The sequence below is a fragment of the Pleurodeles waltl genome, chromosome 6, assembly GCF_031143425.1.
Source record: "Pleurodeles waltl isolate 20211129_DDA chromosome 6, aPleWal1.hap1.20221129, whole genome shotgun sequence".
Taxonomy (NCBI): Eukaryota; Metazoa; Chordata; class Amphibia; order Caudata; family Salamandridae; genus Pleurodeles; species Pleurodeles waltl.
The window spans coordinates 1,254,401,394-1,254,423,372 of record NC_090445.1 but is presented as its reverse complement, the minus strand read 5'-3'; the positions used below and the strand labels follow the sequence as shown (position 1 = coordinate 1,254,423,372).

At 43.9% G+C, this 21,979-nt stretch overlaps 1 protein-coding gene across 1 annotated transcript in view; it reads left to right on the top strand.

Moving 5' to 3' along the window:
• LOC138300789 (cadherin-23-like) overlaps nucleotides 1-21,979 on the top strand; it is an 834,147-nt gene that overhangs the window by 609,270 nt on the left and 202,898 nt on the right. Inside the window, exon 22 of the mRNA XM_069240562.1 lies at nucleotides 6,499-6,710. Within this exon, the coding sequence (XP_069096663.1) occupies nucleotides 6,499-6,710 (212 nt within the window). The remainder of the gene's footprint in view (nucleotides 1-6,498; nucleotides 6,711-21,979) is intronic.

Below are 21,979 nucleotides of genomic sequence, written 5' to 3'. Positions count from 1 at the left end.
GGCTTTTGATCCATTGAGCAAGAACCATTTTTTGGGTTAAAATTTGTGAATTATGCATAAGATAACAGATTACGGGCCAAATCCATAATTATGTAAAAAAAAAGTTGCAGCCACATAATCACATACTTCTAGTGGTCCTGACTGAACGTCATCTTCATAGCCAAGGGCTCTCTTTTAAATGATGAATAGTTATAATCTGATTCTAACAGAACAAGGGAAATATAAAATACAGAATGCTCCTTTTAATCATCTTCCTGTTTCTGTTATACAACTGCTCCAATTTCTCTTTCCATGGCATCATCACAATTAACTCCTTCCAAGTATCTGGATGACTTCGAATAAGCTCTTGAACAAACATCTATTTTAAAACAGTGAATGTTCTTTTAGTCTGATGTCCCAATAAAAACCCTGTAAGGAAATGCCTCCTTGGCATGGTTACCCCCTGACTTTTTGCCTTTGCTGATGCTATGTTTTGAATTGAAAGTGTGCTGAGGCCTGCTAACCAGGCCCCAGCACCAGTGTTCTTTCCCTAACCTGTACTTTTGATTCCACAATTGGCACACCCTGGCATCCAGGTAAGTCCCTTGTAACTGGTACCCCTGGTACCAAGGGCCCTGATGCCAGGGAAGGTCTCTAAGGGCTGCAGCATATCTTATGCCACCCTGGGAACCCCTCACTCAGCACAGACACACTGCTTGCCAGCTTGTGTGTGCTGATGAGAACAAAACGAGTAAGTCGACATGGCACTCCCCTCAGGGTGCCATGCCAACCTCACACTGCCTATGCAGTATAGATAAGTCACCCCTCTAGTAGGCCTTACAGCCCTAAGGCAGGGTGCACTCTACCATAGGTGAGGGCACCAGTGCATGAGCACTGTGCCCCTACAGTGTCTAAGCCAAACCTTAGACATTGTAAGTGCAGGGTAGCCATAAGAGTATATGGTCTGGGAGTCTGTCAAACACGGACTCCACAGCACCATAATGGCTACACTGAAAACTGGGAAGTTTGGTATCAAACTTCTCAGCACAATAAATGCACACTGATGCCAGTGTACATTTTATTGTAAAATACACCCCAGAGGGCACCTTAGAGGTGCCCCCTGAAACCTAATCCAACTACCCGTGTAGGCTGACTGGTTCTAGCAGCCTGCCACACTCGAGACATGTTGCTGGCCAAATGGGGAGAGTGCCTTTGTCACTCTGTGGCCTGTAACAAAGCCTGCACTGGGTGGAGATGCTAACACCTCCCCCAGGCAGGAGCTGTAACACCTGGCGGTGAGCCTCAAAGGCTCACCCCCTTTGTTCCAGCACCACAGGGCACTCCAGCTAGTGGAGTTGCTCGCCCCCTCCGGTCACGGCCCCACTTTTGGTGGCAAGGCCGGAGGAGATAATGAGAATAACAAGGAGGAGTCACTGGTCAGTCAGGACAGCCCCTAAGGTGTCCTGAGCTGAAGTGACTCTAACTTTTAGAAATCCTCCATCTTGCAGATGGAGGATTCCCCCAATAGGGATAGGAATGTGCCCCCCTCCCCTTGGGAGGAGGCACAAAGAGGGTGTACCCACCCTCAGGGCTAGTAGCCATTGGCTACTAACCCCGCAGACCTAAACACGCCCTTAAATTTAGTATTTAAGGGCTTCCCTGAACCTAAAGATTTAGATTCCTTCAACTTACCGAAGAAGAAGACTGCTGAGCTGAAAACCCCTGCAGAAGAAGAAAGAAGACACCAACTGCTTTGGCCCCAGTCCTACCGGCCTGTCTCCTGCCTTCTAAAGAAACCTGCTCCAGCGACGCTTTCTCCAGGACCAGCGACCTCTGAATCCTCAGAGGACTGCCCTGCTTCAAGAGGAACAAGAAACTCCAGAGGACAGCGGCCCTGCTCTAAAAAGACTGCACCTTTGTTTCAGAGGAGCAGATTTAAAGACCCCTGAAATCCACGCAAGAAGCGTGAGACTTGCAACACTGCACCCGGCGACCCCGACTCGACTGGTGGAGAAACAACGCGACAGGGAGGACCCCCAGGCGACTCCAAGACTGTGAGTAACCAAAGTTGTCCCCCCTGAGCCCCCACAGCGACGCCTGCAGAGGGAATCCCGAGGCTCCCCCTGACCGCGACTGCCTGACTCTAAAATCCCGACTTCTGGAAAAGACCCTGCACCCGCAGCCCCCAGAACCTGAAGGATCGGAACTTCAGTGCAGGAGTGACCCCCAGGAGGCCCTCTCCCTTGCCCAGGTGGTGGCTACCCCGAGGAGCTCCCCCCTTGCCTGCCTGCACCGCTGAAGAGACCCTTTGGTCTCCCATTGACTCCCATTGGAAACCCGACTCTAGTTTGCACACTGCACCCGGCCGTCCCCGCGCTGCTGAGGGTGTACTTTCTGTGTGGACTTGTGTCCCCTCCGGTGCCCTACAAAACCCCCCTGGTCTGCCCTCCGAAGACGCGGGTACTTACCTGCTGGCAGACTGGAACCGGGGCACCCCCTTCTCTCCATTGAAGCCTATGCGTTTTGGGCACCACTTTGAACTCTGCACCTGACCGGCCCTGAGCTGCTGGTGTGGTGACTTTGGGGTTGCTCTGAACCCCCAACGGTGGGCTACCTTGGACCCCAATCTTAACCTCGTAGGTGGTTTACTTACCTGCAAAAACTAACATTACTTTACCTCCCCCAGGAACTGTGAAAAGTGCACTAAGTGTCCACTTTTAAAACAGCTTATTGTGTTTTATGTAAAAAGTATATATGTTACTGTGATTATTCAAAGTTCCTAAAGTACTTACCTGCAATACCTTTCAACTGAGATATTACATGTAGAATTTGAACCTGTGGTTCTTAAAATAAACTAAGAAAATATATTTTTCTATAACAAAACCTATTGGCTGGATTTGTCTCTGAGTGTGTGTTCCTCATTTATTGCCTGTGTGTATGTACAACAAATGCTTAACACTACTCCTTTGATAAGCCTACTGCTCGACCACACTACCACAAAATAGAGCATTAGTATTATCTCTTTTTGCCACTGTCTTACCTCTAAGGGGAACCCTTGGACTCTGTGCATGCTATTCCTTGCTTTGAAATAGCACATACAGAGCCAACTTCCTACAAACCCTTTCTTCAAATTCTCCTTTTTTTCAGATCAGAGTAATCTGGCCAGTAATCCCTGAAAATCTTTAGTGAATTGACAACAAAAGTTGTAAAGGCAAGGAAACTTGAAGTCTCTTCTACACTTGTTTAAGAAGGCTAATCCATTATAGCTATTAGAGAGGATAGAGACATCTAATCTAAAACCAAGATATTCTACTTGTTTTTTCAAATTCATGTTTCTTTAGCTTACAGTATAAATACTGTTGTTGAAGCCTGGACAATAGTAAAACAATGAGTTTTTATTGTTTCACAAAGGTATTAAAATATACTAAAATGTCATCCAAGCAAAAGCAAAACAGACTAATTTAGGGCATCAAAGAATACTGAATCCACAAAGTATTAAAAGATGGCAGGAGTTTTGCACAGCCCAAATGGCAGCACAAAATATTGATAATGCCTGAAATGGGTGTAGAAAGCTGACTTCCACCCATCCCCTTCTTTGATGTGCAGTAGAAGATAGGTCTTTTTTTTAAGGCTGTATTAATAAAGACTTGTGCTGCATCGACTGACTCTAAAGTGATTTTTATAAAAGGCAAAATATAGCGATCTCTGATTGTGATTTTGTTCAACCATCTATAATCTATAAAAAGTCATAGATCGTGATCCTTCTTTGTACAAAAAGCAAAGTTATCCCAGCAGGTGAAAATGATGGAACAACAAACCCACCATTTAAGTTCTCCTGTAAATAAGCCTTTTGGTAGCTTTCAATTTCACAGTTATAGAGTAAATACACCAAAAACATTGGCATTCGGTTCAGTTTGAATAGTGCAATCATACTCGCTGCAAAAAGGAAGGGACAAATGTCAAACTTAGCAAATATTGAAGGAGTCATGGCATTCCAGATGCACTGATTAAGCCAAGTAGTTCCAAAACTTCAGTGTAATTGAAGAAGCAGTAAGGTCAAAAGACAACACCTCACTATGTTCTACCAAAAGAGACTTGCAACGTATGCTTGAAATTTTACATACTAGACATGGACAGCCATCAACATTTCTAAACTCTTCGGGTTTCTTCTTAAGTCCTATCAGGGATGTTATTCTTTATAGTCAATCCTCATCAATGAACACCAGAGTCCCCACTATCAAGCAAGGTTGGGCCATAAACAACCTTTCCATCATCAGTTCTTATTACAAAGAGTAAGTGAAACACATGATTATCAATAGTATTCCTTGAATAGAAGGAAGGCAACACACTGCATTGTTGTTCTCAAGAGAAGATAGAAAACTACCCACATTCTTCAAAGGCCATAAAGGACAAGACTAAATCATAGGCCCTATATCTCCACAATACAAGTGTAAACCAGGTGTATGCCGGTGCTCCTCACTAACAGGTAAAGGATCTCTCACAGATGCAAAATGCATGGACTGTTTATCAGTCCACAGGCGTGTCTGGTATGAAAAAACATTAGGGAAAATTGAACGACTAACTTGAAATTTATTTCTTACTCTTCATCTCTGTAGTAATCAATGTTCAATCAAAAGTACCAATTCATTAGGTTTAGATAAAGAAGTTGGATTCTATGATCAAATTAATCTGTCTATACTCTACTCTTTCAACCCATAATGAATTAGTGTCTTCTGAGTTTTTTTAACCCATGTAGTTTCAGAAGCTAATTGACAAAAACAAATCTCAGAATTCAGTACATCCATTTCCCCTTGGGAATGTTGCATAAAGCTTTCTCCCATGGTAATCCAAATCAGGATATTCAAATGTTTTCTTAAAACCTGACAAGGCAGCATTAGAGGACTGCATACAAACATCTCAGCTGATTACTAATGGGATTGCCAAAGCCACTGCATATCCAGTAAGGCAACATTTCAGATGACCTACTTTTAGATTGACTAACCTATGTAATGGGAAAGCAAAATGTTACATAGGAGAACAGCAATAATAGTTTAAATGAATCCCCAGACACCTATGTGGTACTAGAAGGGAATATTGGGATGTATGTACACTGCAACCTTAAGGTCTGCCTTAACACCAAATTATCAAGGTACAATTGTTGTATCTACCGGGTCCTAAACAAAATCCATAGAGCTACCAAACTTTTGGAGTCATTGGTGTTTCAATATGTCAAGGGCTGAACAATGACAAAGTCAGTTGAGGGCCTTTCTAAGTTGCCTGAGAAAATGGTGGCTTCTACCAGATGTCTGAGTACCACCCTGTACATGATAGTATACATTAAAGGTGACAGGTGTCTCTTTTAGAGGGTCATGACGAGGAGGAAACCCGAAAAGGAGAAAAACTACTTTTGCAATCTTTGTAAGTAATGATTGAATATTAAGATAGCATTGTTGATAATAGCAAAGCAACAAACTTCTCCTGACATCAAGAAGGAGAAAGGAGCCAAGCAGATCCTTGAACTGCAAAGGACAATCCATGAAGACAGATCCAATTTGAATGAGTACATATCAGACAAATAGACATGATCCAGTTTCCTAAAACTAAATTGTGTAAATCACTCTGGCTGCCATGATGTGAGAAGATTTAAGTTTCAGAAAGGTCTCAGCCAGCAGTCCAGTGTAGCAATCATTCCCATAATCAATGCTGGGCAGAATATCTGCACTCATTAACGGCGAACGCAAATACAAAGGGAGAAATATAATGGTTTTCCTAATTAGCCTCATATGGTGGAAGAAGGCAATCTTGGAAATGGGTGCAAGAGTGAGGCTCAATCTAGAAGGCCAGAAAGTAGGGATCCACATGTTGTCTTAACCAAAACTGATGGCCTGAGTATAAAAAAATAATACCTCTTCTCATCAGCAAAAATCAACATCACTCTACACTATAGAACGTGCCACATTTGACTGCAGCACACTTTCCCACTCCACACAACATCATCCTACACATACCACACAATATTGTGTCATGAGTACATAAATAACCACATGGTATAACATCGCACCACATGACACCAACATTCCATTTCACTCCACATCTGGCAATACGCTCCACATGCTTCCATCACACACCTCTCATCATTACATCAGACCATACTACACCACGGAACAAAACCACTGACCATCGTACCATGTCATATTCTCCCTTATCCCACCAATGCAACCTTCACACCATATCACACCATATCACTCTACACTACACCTGGCTAAATCCAGCAACAATATACCTGAAAATACTTTGGTACATCACAACCACTCAACACACCATCCCATGCAATATTGAATGGGGATATACCTGAGCAATGAAAATACGAGGGGAAATAAGTGAGGACGCTAAAACTTTTTTGTTACAGACTTTAAAGTTGGCTTTTTTTGTTGTAACATTACAAACAATGTTTGGTGGAGATGATAAGGCTTCTCATGGAATATGTTAGATAGATGCATTTTTTTAAATCCCCTACAGCGGCATTCAGAATTGATCAAAACTCAGGATTGATCACATCTGGGAGGCTATTGCAGTCATTTGAAAGATTTAACTTAACAGTTGTGGCAACGGACAAAGGGAGACCACCACTCTGGGGAACTACCATGCTTCGGGTGGAAGTCATTGATGTCAATGATAATCGGCCTGTCTTTGTGAGACCTCCAAATGGCACTATTCTCCACATCAAAGAGGTAAACCCCTTGGGGCCACTGTGATATTGTATCCTGATAAGATATTGCTACTAATACTTATTTGAAATCTGGAACGAAGCTATTTTGAGATTATCTTTATACATTTGACACACTGTTATCCACAGAAGGTAAACAGTGGTTGGATCTATGCTGATTATCAAATTATACATCATTTAAAGATGAGTTGCATTGTTTAGATGTAACTAGTGCCCAGATAGTATTAATTTCTCTGTCAGCGTTGAGTAACTACATTTCGGAATTTCAGAATTTGAAGCGCCGAAATGTACAGCTGAACATTTTTAAATGTACTGTAAATGTCAAGAAATCTGAAATTGGAGGCTACAAATTATATTAGGATCCTCAGATTGATTTGTGGGAGCAGTGAAGTTGCATCAAACAGAATATACTATGGACAATGTGTGTCTTAAACTGAATTTAGAAAATCTCTAACCATTAAAATTACATTTTTTTAAATTATTTTATTTGTTTGTACACTAAATACAATGTGTTATCATTAATGTACTTTTGATGGAATGCTTGTTTTTGTATTTTTTGTGTATTGTTTTGTGGTTGAAATCATCAACAGTGTTTAGGCTGGGGTCCAGTAATGACTCATTGGGGGGTCCCTGGTTTCCTACAACGATTCAGTAGTGATCCCTGGGTTCCAATAATGATAAAGTGGGAGCCCTCAGAAGTCACAAAGTTGGGAATAACTCATTCAGACAATTGTCTATAACACAATAAATGCACACCACATACAATGTTAAAAGCTAAAGGCCCCAACCTCCCACATTTTGAAAAACACATTCTTTAAAACACAACCCTATACGCAGGTTTACTCAGGACACCCTAATTAAAAGCAGAGACCCATTTTACAAATTCCTTTAGTCTAAGTAAAAAATGTAAAACCACTTCTGATGATGCTCAAGGGCAAGCATACAACTAGCATTGATATTAATAGACTTTAGCAAATAGCAAAATCATAAATATTACTACCCCAAACTTATTTATAGGAACTTTGCCAAAGCACATGCCACATCAAATATTCCATGTTGAAAAGTAGAGAGAGGGCCTCATTACGATGGTAAATGCTGTATTTAAAAAGAACAGTTTTAAAATCTGGCATATACTTCTGTGAAAATGCAGGCAATCTCATAAAAGATGAACATTAAAGTTCTTAAACCATAACACACACATAAAATTATTTTCTGTGTAAAACAGGGAAAAACATTTTTAATGGTTTAAAAAACGAAGGTTTGAAGCAACCTGAAATTTGAATAGTAGCAAATGTAAATGGGGCTATACAATGCAAATGTATACGGATACATCTGCCGATTATTCCAGGTCTCCAACATACAACTGGCTGAGGGCCTCATAGATAAATAGCGTATGTCTGCAAACCTTGATTATTTCCTGCAAGCCTCTTTCAGATCCCCCCTGAAAAATGAAGTGGCTCCATGACCTTGAAATTCACAATATTTAGTTTGGTAGCAATAGTTTCTAATCTGTTTCTAACCTTCATCGCCCATTTTAATTCACTAGTAGCTACTCTATTAGCACAAAGGGCTGAGATCTTTTGATCCTCTGCGATCCAAAGTTCATCCCAGAAGCACTTAATAGATTTATAAACAAGTAAATTCCAAGCTTGTAGGACCTCTTCAAATCTTATTACCGGACACACTGCGCTTTTAAGTAACCCTACCAATTTCTTTCAACCATTAACTTTCAAACTCATTTCACTTTACATCAGAGCGGAAGCACAATACTTCTGCCCCATGTAAACATTGTGTATGTACCATAGCTTAATAAGCAGAAAATACCAGGGACAAAGACGGTTCTCCAAACAAATTTTCAAGTTTTGCCAGCCCTCCGATTGTGGGTACTGCCCAAGCCTCCATCATTTCTCTGTTCATGGTCCCATTTAGTGCTTATTTACGAGGTCCTTGCACCACTGAAACATCACTTATAGCGACGCTCAACTGGCGCAATGCCTGTGCCATATTTACAAGGCGGCATTAAGACACTTTTTGTGACTTACCACCGCCTTGTAAATATGGCCTCATGACATGCATCACTTAGTGTGAAAGGGGTGTGCAATGGGTGTTCTACCATAACACCTATTGCTTTTGACACTGCCCCAGATTTACAAGGAATCGTTAACCTGAGGCAGCCCCAAAAATTAATGCCAACCCAGGGGTGGCTTTAGCATGGCGCAACATGGAGAAATACTTGTATTTCCCCTTGTTTTTGCTTTTTTCATGTGTGCTGCATTCTGCCTCACACACAGAAAGAGCAAAACACTATGAATGATTGTTTATGTGTAGGGAAGTGTCCTTTCCTGCACATAAACAATCATGTAACTATGACGATTTGCTACTGCTATGTGTGCTGCATCCTGCAGCACACATAGAAGTAACAAATGACCATTACTGATTGTTTATGTGCATGAAGGGACACCTTCCTAAATATAAACAATTATTCCATGCAACACATGCGCTATGGTGCTTGCATTGGTGCTAGGTAGCTAGTTTTAGTGCCAGTTCTAGGGGAAACACTGGAGTGGTGTATTTTCGTAAATACAGCGCATCCCTTTGTTTCTCAAGTGACGCAGTGCGGCGCTGCCAGTGTTGGTGCAGTACTGCCCAACTTTCTAGCAAATGAGTCCCTTAAATTGTTACTAAGTGTCATCCCCAAATACTTGTAGGAGGTCACCACCTCCATAATTGTGTCCTCCAATAACCACTTATGTGGTTTCAACTTCTTTCCAAACTTGAATATTTTTGTCTTTTCCAAATTGATCTTGAGATTCTTTGCCACACAGTAATTACTGAACCTTTCCAATTTCTTTTGGAGGGCCACTTGGGTCAGATCAAAAATAGCCAGGTCATTGGCACAGAGAAGGCAAGGAGTGTGGCTTCCCTCCATTTTTGTAGAGAAGTACTTAGTATCAGAAAGAACTTGTGGCACATCCGCAAGAAATAGGAGGTAGAACAAAACCCTGTCTCAGTCCGTTTCTTAAATATAATTCCAGTTGAGCCCAATTCTTTCTACTCATGTAGGATATCATGGAGGCTACATGGAATATCAATATTTTGCAGCTTATCCCCTAAGATACTGTGACTCAGTAGGTCGAGGCGGGACTAAAATCCACAAAGCAATAAAAAAAGATTTCCAGAAGTTTCCATTTCCTTCTGACCCGTATCCCACAAGAATGACCCCGCTTGAAGCCTCATTGTTCCATTGGGACTAGATTGTTAGGCTCATTCCAATCCTTTATGGATGGTAGAATTACTTTGGAGTATAATTTCGCTCCAACACCGAGCAGGCTTATCAAAAGAAAGTTGCTGGGATCATCTGTCTCCTTTTTTATGCAGCTGGCTGGAAAGGTTTCCATCTTTGCAATGAAAACAAAGACTTTAGAGAAGAAGCTAGCCTACCAATTGAGATTAGATTTTAAAATAATTGCCAGGAGATTGTCAGGCCGGTTGCCTTTGTTAGTTTAAGAGAATATTGGTTTACCTAAACACTGTTCAGAGAATAGTTCCAGTAACTCCTCTCCTGAATACGTCGACTTTCTCCTTTTAAATGCCTCCCAGGCCATATAGATATTACCCAAACATCTTCCGGTATCCTACACCAAAGAAGTTATTTTACCTTGTTGCACCCTTCATGAACTAACTTCCTTAATTTATTTATTTCTTTGGTAAAGAGGGTGCTAACCATCACTTCCCAATTTGTTTTGTAAAAATCCTGTTCCTTTGTTTTAATCAGTGCTACATATTTCTTCTTTACAGTATGTTAACTTTCTCTTTCTTACTTAATCCTTGGGAAAAAGCTTCTTGTATCTAGCTTTCATCAAACTCACCCAAACATTCCTTATCGAATCAGGGCTGATTAAATGACCAACAACGAATATCTGTTTTAGCCTCAAGACTGCACTTTCTAATCAAAGGAGTAAAGCATTTAACCACCTCTGCAGTGGTCTCGGAATGACAATTTAACACACTAATATTTGACAACCCTCTCAGCCCGGAGCCTCTACCTACTTGATACTGTTCTAGCTGCATGATGTATCTATCATCAATTCTAACTGTCAAGCATTTTGGAAAAGACACTTCTATTAAGATCACCATATCTCTAAAGCAGGAAGCAGAATCAAAATACATTTTTAAGCCCCAATGCTTACTACCCATGATTCATAACACATTTACCTTTTACATGCCTCAAAATACCACACTTTATGAACATGTAGTCAATGGGGCAGCTCTGATTACCATGAACAAAAGTTTGGGCGGTCGAGGTATCCTCCTTAAAATGCTCATTTGGGCTAACTCGGAAATTTGCTTTATTAACTTGAGCTTTGAATGCTTTGAATGAGAGCATTTGGGAACTATTGCATGTGATATTCCATACCTTTCCAGCATTTTACTGCATAAGGCCTCTCCTTCGACTGGAAACAATTTGAATTTAAAGCCTACTATCACAAGAATAGGAGTGCCCCCAGAGTCCCCACTAGTGATGCCACATCTCTTATAAGCAGCTGCCATTGTTGGCACCCTTTCTGAGCCTCTCCTTGGTTTACATAAACATTTGCAATTATCACACAATTTGATGAGAGATATCCTTCATAAAGATTTAAGTGGCAAGCCAGTCATGAATCACTACTTGTGTAAATTACACTTGCTCCTTTTATTCACTTTGTTAATATCAATGTCAACAGCCTTCCTATTAAAGGACCTGCCACACTTCCAACACCTGTTTTGCAAACTGCATAAAGCCAAATAGATTTGACAACTCTCCTGCCAACCAACTCTCCTGAAAGCAAATAGTCATGTTTTCCTTCCAAACATTTGTAAGATCAACTATTCTATTTAAAAGTTTCAACCCATTTAAATTTACATTGCAGGAGACAGCATTGAAGTTAGCTGGAGGGCCTTCCACCTAGTCCACCTGCCCACCCCACGAGGAGATGCTCTCCCACTCAATGCTTAGACAAGCAAATCTGTTGCAAAGTGGGAGAGAGTCAGCCACACTATCTTCTGAGCAGGTGGCTACAGTTACCTCTAGGCTTCCATACTGGTATCCCACTCAACGGGATTAGGGCATAGAGCCTACGACTCTAAATACCAGATTGAATTGCTCCTAATTGAGGCCTGTATCATTTTTTAAAAGAGGAATATTTGACTGAAAAGTCGCCACTTCCACTTCAGGTACTATAATCAGGACAATTTCCTTGCTCGCCTACAGCTTTTAATACCAATTCAACCAACAAGGGGAAGCTGAAAGTAACTCTATTAACTTCCCTCCCCATTAACGATTTCCTAAAAGCCACTTCATCTGTATCTCTAGATGCAACCACCTCCATTACCCTGCAATTTTAAAAAAACCCTCAGTAGTTAAGCTCTATTTAGAGGCATCCATTTTCCCATACGTACAACATCAAAATATGCATGACTTGTTTAGGGTCACTATATCGGACATAAGAAGACTTCTGTTCAAGTTTGGGATCTGATTGAGTAGCCATAGTGACTTCTAGTGGGGTTATATACTGAGAGGCAACCAATCTAGTCATAGAGGTATCTCTACGAGACAAACGTTCCTTTTGCTCAACTCCGTAACCCCTTGGCAGCCAAGGGCGTAATGGTTACGTCCTTGGCTGTGGAGCTCAGGTGCCAAGGAAGTAACCGTTACATCCTTGGACCGGCTAGCGCTCCCCCCCATGAGCCTCGCCTCAGTGCCCCCAAGGCAGGGATGGAAGGGGAATCATTTCCCCTTCCACCCCCACCCCACTGACCCCCCTGTGGCATCTGATGACGTCAGCGTGCGCTGACCTCATCAGAGGCCTGCCCCTCCGGGCTGGAAGCTCAGCTTCCAGCGCCGATTGGAGGAGAAATACAAAAGCATTTCTCCTCCGATCACGTGGAGGGGCCGTGAGAGGCAATAAAGGAAAAGAAAGGCCTTTCCTTTCCTTTGATGTCTTTCTCTGCATTTCTGTTGCTCGAAATGCCCAATAGACACCAGGGATTTTTTTTTCTGTATATGCATCAGGGGAGTGGACCCTTGGGCAAGGGCCGCTCCCCAGGGGGGCAAATTATTTCACGGCTTTTTCTGCCCCCCATGGGGGTACATCACCCTAATATAATTAGGCCGATCTGCCCCCAGCGGGGACAGAAACCCTTGGACACCAGGGATCTTTCTTTTTTTATTTATTTGTTTTTTTTAATGTGTGGGGAGCGACCCCGTAGGCAAGGGTCACTACCTGGGAACTTAATTAATTCTAGGCCGTTTCTGCCCCCCTTGGTGACAGATCAGCCTATTTTTATTAGGCCAATCTGCCCCCAAAGGGGGCAAAAACCATTAGACACCAGGGATTTTTTGTTGTTGTCAGTTTCACGTGAGGGGAGCGACCCCTTAGGCAAGGGTCGCTCCCCCAGGGGGTAAAGTAGTTTTAGGCCATTTCTGCCCCCCGGGGGCAGATCGGCCTATTGTAATTAGGCCGATCTGCCCCCCGGGCGGCAGAAACTTATTTTCTTTTTTACATGTGGGGAGCAACCCCTTAGGCAATGGTCGCTCCCCTGGGGGCAAAATTATCTTTAGGCCATTTCTGCCCCCCGTGGGGGCAGATCGGCCTATTTTTATTAGGCCAATCCGCCCCTAGGCACCAGGGATTTGTTTTTTGCACCGATTTTACACTAGGGGAGCGACCCCTTAGGTAAGGGTCGCTCCCCTGGAGGGGCAAATTTATTTTAGGCCATTTCTGCTCCTGTTGGGGGCAGATTGGCCTATTTCTGTTAGACCAATCTGCCCCCAAGGGGGGCAGAAACCACTTAGGCACCAGGGATTGGTGTGTGTGTGTGTGTTTTTTTTGGGGGGAGCCCCTTAAGCAAGGGTCACTCCCCTGGGGGCAAAATTTATTCTAGGCCGTTTATGCCCTCCTTGGGGACAGATCAGCCTATTTTTATTAGGCCAATCTGTCCCAAAGGGGGGCAAAAACCACTAGACATCAGGGATTTATTTTTTTTCTTGTCAGTTTCACTTGAGGGGAGCGACCCCTTAGGCATGGGTCGCTCCCCTGGGGGGGGGGGGGGAATTAGTTTTAGGCCATTTCTGCCCCCACTGGGGGCAGATCGGTCTATTGTAATTAGGCCGATCTGCCTCCAGGGGCGGCAGAAACCTCTAGGCCCCAGGGACTTTTTATTTTTTATTTATTTTATTATATATGTGGGGAGCGACCCCTTAGGCAAGGGTCTCTCCCCTGTGGGCATAATTATCTTTAGGCCATGTCTGGCCCTCCTTGGGAGCAGATCAGCCTATTTCTATTAGGCTAATCTGCCCCTAGGCACCAGGGATTTTTTTTTTTGCTCCAATTTCACGGAAGGGGAGCGACCCCTTAGGTAAGGGTCGCTCCCCTGGTCGGGGGCAACTTTATTTTAGGCCATTTCTGCTCCCCTTAGGGGCAGATCGGCCTATTTCTATTAGGCTGCTCTGCCCCGGGGAGGCAGAAACCACTTAGGCACCAGGGATTGGTGTGTGTGTGTTTTTGTTTTGTTTGGGGAGGGGCAGCCTCTTAGCAAGGGTCACTCCCCTGGGGGCAAAATCATTTTTAGGCTGTTTCTGCCCCCCTTGAGGGCAGCTCGGCCTATTGTTATTAGGCCAATCTGCTCTCAAGGGGGGCAAAAACCACTAGACACCAGGGATTTTTTTTTCTTAGAATTTTTTTTTGGGGGGGGGGGAATTATCTTTAGGCCATTTCTGCCCCCCTTGGGGGCAGATCGGCCTATTTTTATTAGGCCTGAAACCACTACACACCAGGCATTTTTTTTTTTTTGCATCAGTTTCACGCAAGGGGAGCGATCCCTTAGGCAAGGGTCGTTCCCCTGGGGACAAATTTATTTTAGGACATTTCTGCCTTCCTTGGGGGAAGATCGGCCTATTTTTATTAGGCTGATCTGCCCCTAGGCACCAGGGATTTTTTTTGTGCCAATTTCACGCAAGGGGAGTGACCCCTTACGTAAGGGTCGCTCCCCTGGGGGGCAAATTTTTTTAGGCTATTTCTGCACCCCCTGGGAGCAGATCAGCCTATTTCTATTAGGCTGATCTGCCCCCGGGGGTAGGGGGGTAGAAACCACTTAGGCACCAGGGATTGGTGTGTGTGTGTGTTTTGTTTGGGAGGAGCAGCCCCTTAGGCAAGGGTCGTTCCCCATGGGGGCACACACTGTTGGCCACATCTGCCCCCCTTGGGGGCAGATCGGCCTATTTTTGGAAGGCCCATCTGCCCCCAAGGGGGGGGAGAAAACCCTCCATGGCCATACCTCTACCCCAAATAAAAGTCTACTAGATGCCAAGGAATTAAAAAAATATAAAGTGTGGTGGTGGCTGCCAACCAGTATGGGCATGGGTATGCCCCCACCCCAATTGAAGGTGTAACAGTCTTTCAGCTCTCCCCCCACACTAAAACATCTTGTCCTAGGGCAAGCAAGAGGGCATTTGATTATTTTGGGTTTTGGTTTTACATCTGGGCCATGAGAGCTTGGCTAACTCTCAAAATCGTCCCACTTGGAGTGAGGGCTGCACTTTTTTTATTTTGGGACGCTGCCATGTAGAAAAATCCACAAGACCTAGACACATCATTAAACTAAACACCTGGGTGAGTCAAGGATAGTGTGCTTCACATTCCCCACTGCACCATTTTGTTACCCACAATGCCCTGCAAACCTCAAACTGTGCTGAAAACCACACATTGTTTCCACATTTTTGTGATGGAACCTTCCGGAATCTGCAGGAATCCACAAAATTCCTACCACCCAGCATTGTCTCATCTATACCGATAACAATTCTGCCCCACTTGTCAGCCTAAAAATGTTTTCTTTCAAACTGACCTTTTGGGCCCGCTTTGGTTACCCCTCAATTTCTACATGTTTTCGGCTCTCGCATGTCACAGGCACTTGGCCCACCTACACAAGTGAGGTATCATTTTTACAGAGAGACTGAGGAGAATGTTGTGTGGTAGCAAATTTGTCCTGGTGCGGTGATCCCACATAGAAATGTGGGGAAAATTTGACTTTTTAGCTAAATTTGAGGTTTGCTGAGGATTCTGGGTAAGAAAACCCCAGTGGGTCCACGCAAGTCACACCTCCCTGGACTCCCTAGGGTGTCTAGTTTTAAGAAATATCTGGGTTTGGTAGATTTCCCTAGATTGCTGCTGAGCCCAGGACCAAAAACACAGGTGCCCCCCTCCTCAAAAACAGGTAGTTTTGTATTTGATAATTTTGATTAGTCCAGATAGTGTTTTGGGGATTTTCTTTCGCAGGCACTAGGCTTACCCACACAAGTGAGGTACCATTTTTATCGGGAAACTTGGGGGAACGCTCAAGTCACCCCATCCTGGATTCCCGTAGTTGTCTAGTTTAAAAAAATGCACTGGTTTGGTAGGTTTGCCTAGGTGCCGGCTGAGCTAGAGGCTAAAATCCACAGCTTGACACTTTGCAAAAAACAGCTCTGTTTTCTGTGGGAAAATTCAATGTGTCCACGTTGTGTTTTGGGGCATTTCCTGTCACTGGAGCTAGGCCTACCTACACAAGTGAGGTACCATTTCTATCGGGAGGCTTGGGGGAACGCTGGGTGGAAGGAAATTTGTGGCTCCTCTCAGATTCCAGAACTTTCTGTCACCAATATGTGAGGAAAAGTGTTTTGTTTTCCAAATTTTTAGGTTTGTAAAGGATTCTGGGTAACAGAACCTGGTAAGAGCCCTTCAAGTCACCCCACCCTGGATTCCCCAAGGTGTCTGGTTTTAAAAAATGCACAGGTTTGGTAAGTTTCCCTAGGTGCCAGCTGAGCTAGAGGCTAAAATCCACAGCTTGGCACTTTGCAAAAACACAGATCTGTCTTCTGTGGGAAAATTCGATGTGTCCATGTTGTGTTTTGGGACATTTCTTGTTGCGGGCGCTAGGCCTACCCACACAAGTGGGGTACCATTTTTTATCGGGAGACTTGGGGGAACACTGGGTGGAAGGAAATTTGTGGCTCTTTTCAGATTCCAGAACTTTCTGTCACCAACATGTGAGGAAAAAGTGTTTTTTTGGCCAACTTTTGAGGTTTGCAAAGGATTCCGGGTAGCAGAACCTAGTAACAGCCCCTCAGCTCACCCCATCTTGTATTCCCCTAGGTGTATAGTTTTCAAAAATACACAGGTTTGGTAGGTTTCCTTAGGTGCCGGCTGAGCTAGAGGCTAAAATCCACAGCTTGACACTTTGCAAAATCACAGATCTGTTTTCTGTGGGAAAATTCGATGTGTCCATGTTGTGTTTTGGGGTCTTTCTTGTTGCGGGTGCTAGGCCTACCCACACAAGTGAGGTACCCTTTTTTATCGGGAGACTGGGGGAACGCTGGGTGGCAGGAAATTTGTGGCTCCTCTCAGATTCCAGAACTTTCTGTCACCAAAATGTGAGGAAAAAGTGTTTTATAGGCCACATTTTGAGGTTTGCAAAGGATTCTGGGTAACGGAACCTGGTGAGAGCCCCACAAGTCACCCCATCTTGGATTTTCCTAGGTGTCTAGTTTTCAAAAATGCACAGGTTTGGTAAGTTTCCTTAGGGGCCGGCTGACCTAGAGGCCAAAATCCACAGCTAGGCAGTTTCCAAAAAACAGCTCTGTTTTCTTTGGGAAAATGTGATGTGTCCATGTTGTGTTTTGGGGCATTTCATGTCACAGGCGCTAGGTCTACCCACACAAGTGAGGTACCATTTTTATCGGGAGACTTGGGGGAATGCTGGGTGGATGGAAATTTCTGGCTCCTCTCACATTCCAGAACTTTCTGTCACCGAAATGTGAGGAAAAATTTTGATTTTGGCCAAATTTAGAGGTTTGCAAAGGATTCTGGGTAACACAACCTGGTAACAGCCCGTCAAGTCACCCCATCCTGGATTCCCCTAGCTGTCTAGTTTTGAAAAAAGGCACAGGTTTGGGCGATTTCTTATGTGCCCGCTGAGCTACACTAAAATTCACAGCTTGGGACTTTGCAAAAAACAGCTCTGTTTTCTGTGGGAGAATTCGACGTGTCCATGTTGTGTTTTCGGGCATTTCCTGTTGCTGGCGCTAGGCCTACCCACACAAGTGAGGTACCATTTCTATTGGGAGACTTGGGGCAAAAGCTGGGTGGAAGGAAATTTCTGGCTCCTTTCAGATTCCAGAACTTTCTGTCACCAAAATGTGAGGAAAACGTGTTTTTGGCCAAATTTAGAGGTTTGCAAAGGATTCTAGGTATCAGAACCTGGTAACAGCCCTCAAGTCACCCCATCCTGGATTCCCCTAGTTGTCTAGTTTTAGAAAATGTACAGGTTTGGTAGCTTTCCCTAGGTGCCGGCTGAGCCAGAGGCTAAAATCCACAGCTTGGCACTTTGCAAAAAACACCTGTTTTCTGTGGGAAAATTCATTGTGTCCATGTTGTATTTTGGGGTATTTCCTGCCACAAACACTAAGCCTACCTACACAAGTGAGGTACCATTTTGTATCGGGAGGCTTGGGGGAACGCTGGGTGGAAGGAAATCCGTGGCTCCTCTCATATTCCAGAACTTTCTGTCACCAAAATGTGAGGAAAAAGTGTTTCATGGGCCACATTTTGAGGTTTGCAAAGTATTCTGGGTAACAGAACCTGGTAAGAGCCCCTCAAGTCACCCCATCCTGAAATCCCTAAGGTGTCTAGTTTAAAAAAATGCACAAGTTTGGTAGGTTTCCCTAGGTACCGGCTGAGCTAGAGGCTAAAATCCACAGCTTGGCACTTTGCAAAAAACACCTTTGTTTTCTGTGGGAAAATTTGATGTGTCCATGTTGGATTTTGGGCCATTTCCTGCCACGAGCACTAGGCCTACCCACACAAGTGAGGTACCATTTTTATCAGGAGACTTTGGGGAACGCTGGGTGAAAGGAAATTTGTGGCTCCTCTCAGATTCCAGAACTTTCTGTCACCAAAATGGGAGGAAAAAAATTGTTTGCCCACATTTTGAGGTTTGCAAAGGATTCTGGGCAACAGAACCTGGTGAGAGCCGCACAAGTCACCCCATCTTGGAGTCCCCCAGGTGTCTAGTTTTAAAAAATGCACAGGTTTTGTAGGTTTCCTTAGGTGCTGGCTGAGCTAGAGGCCAAAATCCACAGCTAGTCACTTTCCAAAAAACAGTACTGTTTTCTTTGGGAAAATGTGATGTGTCCACTTTGTGTTCTGGGGCATTTCCTGTCACGGGCGCTAGGTCTACCCACTAAAGTGAGGTACCATTTTTATAGGGAGACTTGGGGGAACGCTGAGTGGAAGTCATTGTGTGGCTCCTCCCAGATTCCAGAACTTTCTGTCACCAAACTGTGTGGAAAATGTGTGTTTTTGTTGCCAGATTTTGAGGTTTGCAAAAGATTCTGGGTAACAGAACCTGGTAAGAGGCCCTCAAGTCACCACTTCCTGGATTCCCCCAGGTGTCTAGTTTTAAAAAATGCACAGGTTTGGTAGGTTTCCTTAGGTGCCGGCTGAGCTAGAGGCCAAAATCCACAGCTAGGCACTTTTCAAAAAACAGCACTGTTTTCTTTGGGAAAATGTGATGTGTCCACATTGTGTTTTGGGACATTTCCTGTCGCGGGCTTTAGGCCTACCCACTCAAGTGTGGTACCATTTTTATTGGGAGACTTGGGGGAAACCAGAATAGCAAAACAAGTGTTATTGCCCCATATCTTTCTCTACATTTTTTCCTTCCAAATGTAAGACAGTGTTTAAAAAAGACATCTATTTGAGAAATGCCCTGTAATTCACATGCTAGTATGGGCACCCCAGAATTCAGAGATGTGCAAATAACCACTGCTTCGCAACACCTTATCTTGTGCCCATTTTGGAAATACAAAGGTTTTCTTGATGCCTATTTTTCACTCTTTATATTTCAGCAAATTAATTGCTGTATACCCGGTATTGAATGAAAACCCATTTCAAGGTGCAGCTCATTTATTGGCTCTGCATACCTAGGGTTCTTGATGAACCTAAAAGCCCTATATATCCCCATAACCAGAAGAGTCCAGCAGGCCTTGCGGTATAATGCTTTAAAAAATCTGACATCGCAGGAAAATTTACAGAGTAAAACGTGGAGAAAAATGGCTGTTTTTTATCACAGTTTTAATTTAAAAAAATTCAGCTGTTTTTTTCTGTAGGAAAACCTTGTAGGAGCTACACAAATTATCCCTTTCTAAATTCAGAATTCTGTCTACTTTTCAGAAATGTTTAGCTTTCTGGGATCCAGCATTGGATTTATACCCATTTCTGTCACTAACTGGAAGAAGGCTGAAAGCACTGTAAATAGGGTCTGTCTCAGTAAAATGCCAAATTGTGTTGAAAAATTGGGTTTTCTGATTCAAGTCTGTCTGTTCCTGAAAGCTGGGACATTGTTGATTTTAGCACTGCAAACCCTTTGTTGATGCCATTTTCAGGGAACAAGCCTTCTTCTGCAGCCCTTTTTCCCATTGTTTTGAAAAAAATTAAATATTCGCCGTATTTCGGCAAATTTCTTGGTCTCCTTCAGGGGTACCCAAAAACTCTGGGTATTCCTAGGATGTTGGGAAAAAAGCACACAAATTTGGCGTGGGTAGCTTATGTGGACAAAAGTTAGGAGGGCCTAGGTGCAAACTACCCCAAATAGCCAAAACAACGCCTGACACCTGAGGGGGAAAAGGCCTGGCAGCGTAGGGGTTAAATTCTTGAACCCCTCTGTTAGTAAGTGGTCTGCTGGGTTCTTCCCACATAGCCTTAGCATCTGGCTTGTTAGGGGCAGGAACCTTCTCTTACTGAACCTTACTACCTTGCTGTCCTCCCTACCCTCCTGTATTTTCTTGTATATATTCCTGTCTTTGTGTTGGAAAATGGGTCATTGGTAGGGCAGGTAGGTACCTACACCTAGCAACAAGCCACTAACCTCCACATAGGTACAGTTAGGTCTCAGTAAATTAATCCCAGCTCAACCCTTGGTAGCTTGGCAACGAACGTCAAGGCTTAACTTAGGAGACAAAGTGTAAAGCATTCAAATATCACAAAACAGTAATTAAATAAAACACAGGAAACAGTTTAAAAATCCAAAACCAATTTATAAAAATAGTTTATATTTTTATCTTTAAAATGACACAAAAACGATTAAAATCGGTTCAGGGGAACCGGAGATATGAATTTTTAAAGTATTATTATTTTTCTAGCGCTTAGAAACAAAAAGCGCCAATCGGGTCATCTGGTTGCACCAGGACCGGGACAAAGTCAAAGTTTCAGGCCGACCGCGATGGAGCCCTGCTTGGCTACAAGTCGCGGGAGGCCTCGGTTGAAAAGTTACCTTCTGACTTAGTCTTTATTTTGAAGTTTTTTCTTCACCGGGACGAACCTGCCAGTTGAATCCGACCTCCTGGAGCCCTTGTCCGGATATGCGATGTGGGTTTCCTCGGTGGAGACTTTTACCTTCGGACTTAGTCGTTTTTTCGAGATGAAAATCCTTCGACCGGGGTAAACCTGGATCTTGATCCGACGTCCATGGAGCCCTTCTCGGATACGATGGCTGGGAGGTCCCGGTCAACTTTTTACGTTCGGACTTAGTCTCTTTTTTGGATGTTTTTCTTTACCGGGACAAACCACGAAGTCAGGCCGGGTCGCGGTTGAGGCAAGCCGGCTAGAATTTCTGCGGCGGGTCGGTCCCTCACTGGAGCTTTTTTCCAAAAATTCTCAAATCTTTTCCAAACTTCTGGGGCTTCACCCAGATGTTCTTTTAAGGTTCTTTTGGGGTCCACAGCTCACCCCAAGGGTCCAGAAGTTCTGTGATGGTCCTTGGGGGGTGCGGACTTCAACTCCCAGAATGCACCTGGCGCAAACTCCTTTTTGGCCACTGGACAGTGGTCAGCTGGTCGCTTTCTTCAGGAGTTGGTGCAGGGGACTCTGGTTTAGCAATTTTTCACCTGTAGCAAACAGGGAGTCCCTCCTTGAACCAGTTGAAGCCAGGCAAAGTCCTTCTTGTGGTGAAGCCCAAGTGTGCAGCTGGTGCAGTCCTTCTGAGTGCAGGGTCCAGGTGCAGGCCAGGGGTCCAGCAGGGCAGTCCTTCTTCTTCTTTAGTTCCTTTCTTGTTGAATTCTGGAGGGGATCTGAGGTGTGGGGGCAGGTCTGCCAGTTTTATCCTTGCTCCTGGGTGAAAAGCAGGGGGGCCCTGGTTCTCCAATCAGGGACAGGGTCGTCCCCCTGTGATGACCACTTCCTGGGAAGTGTGGCAAAAATC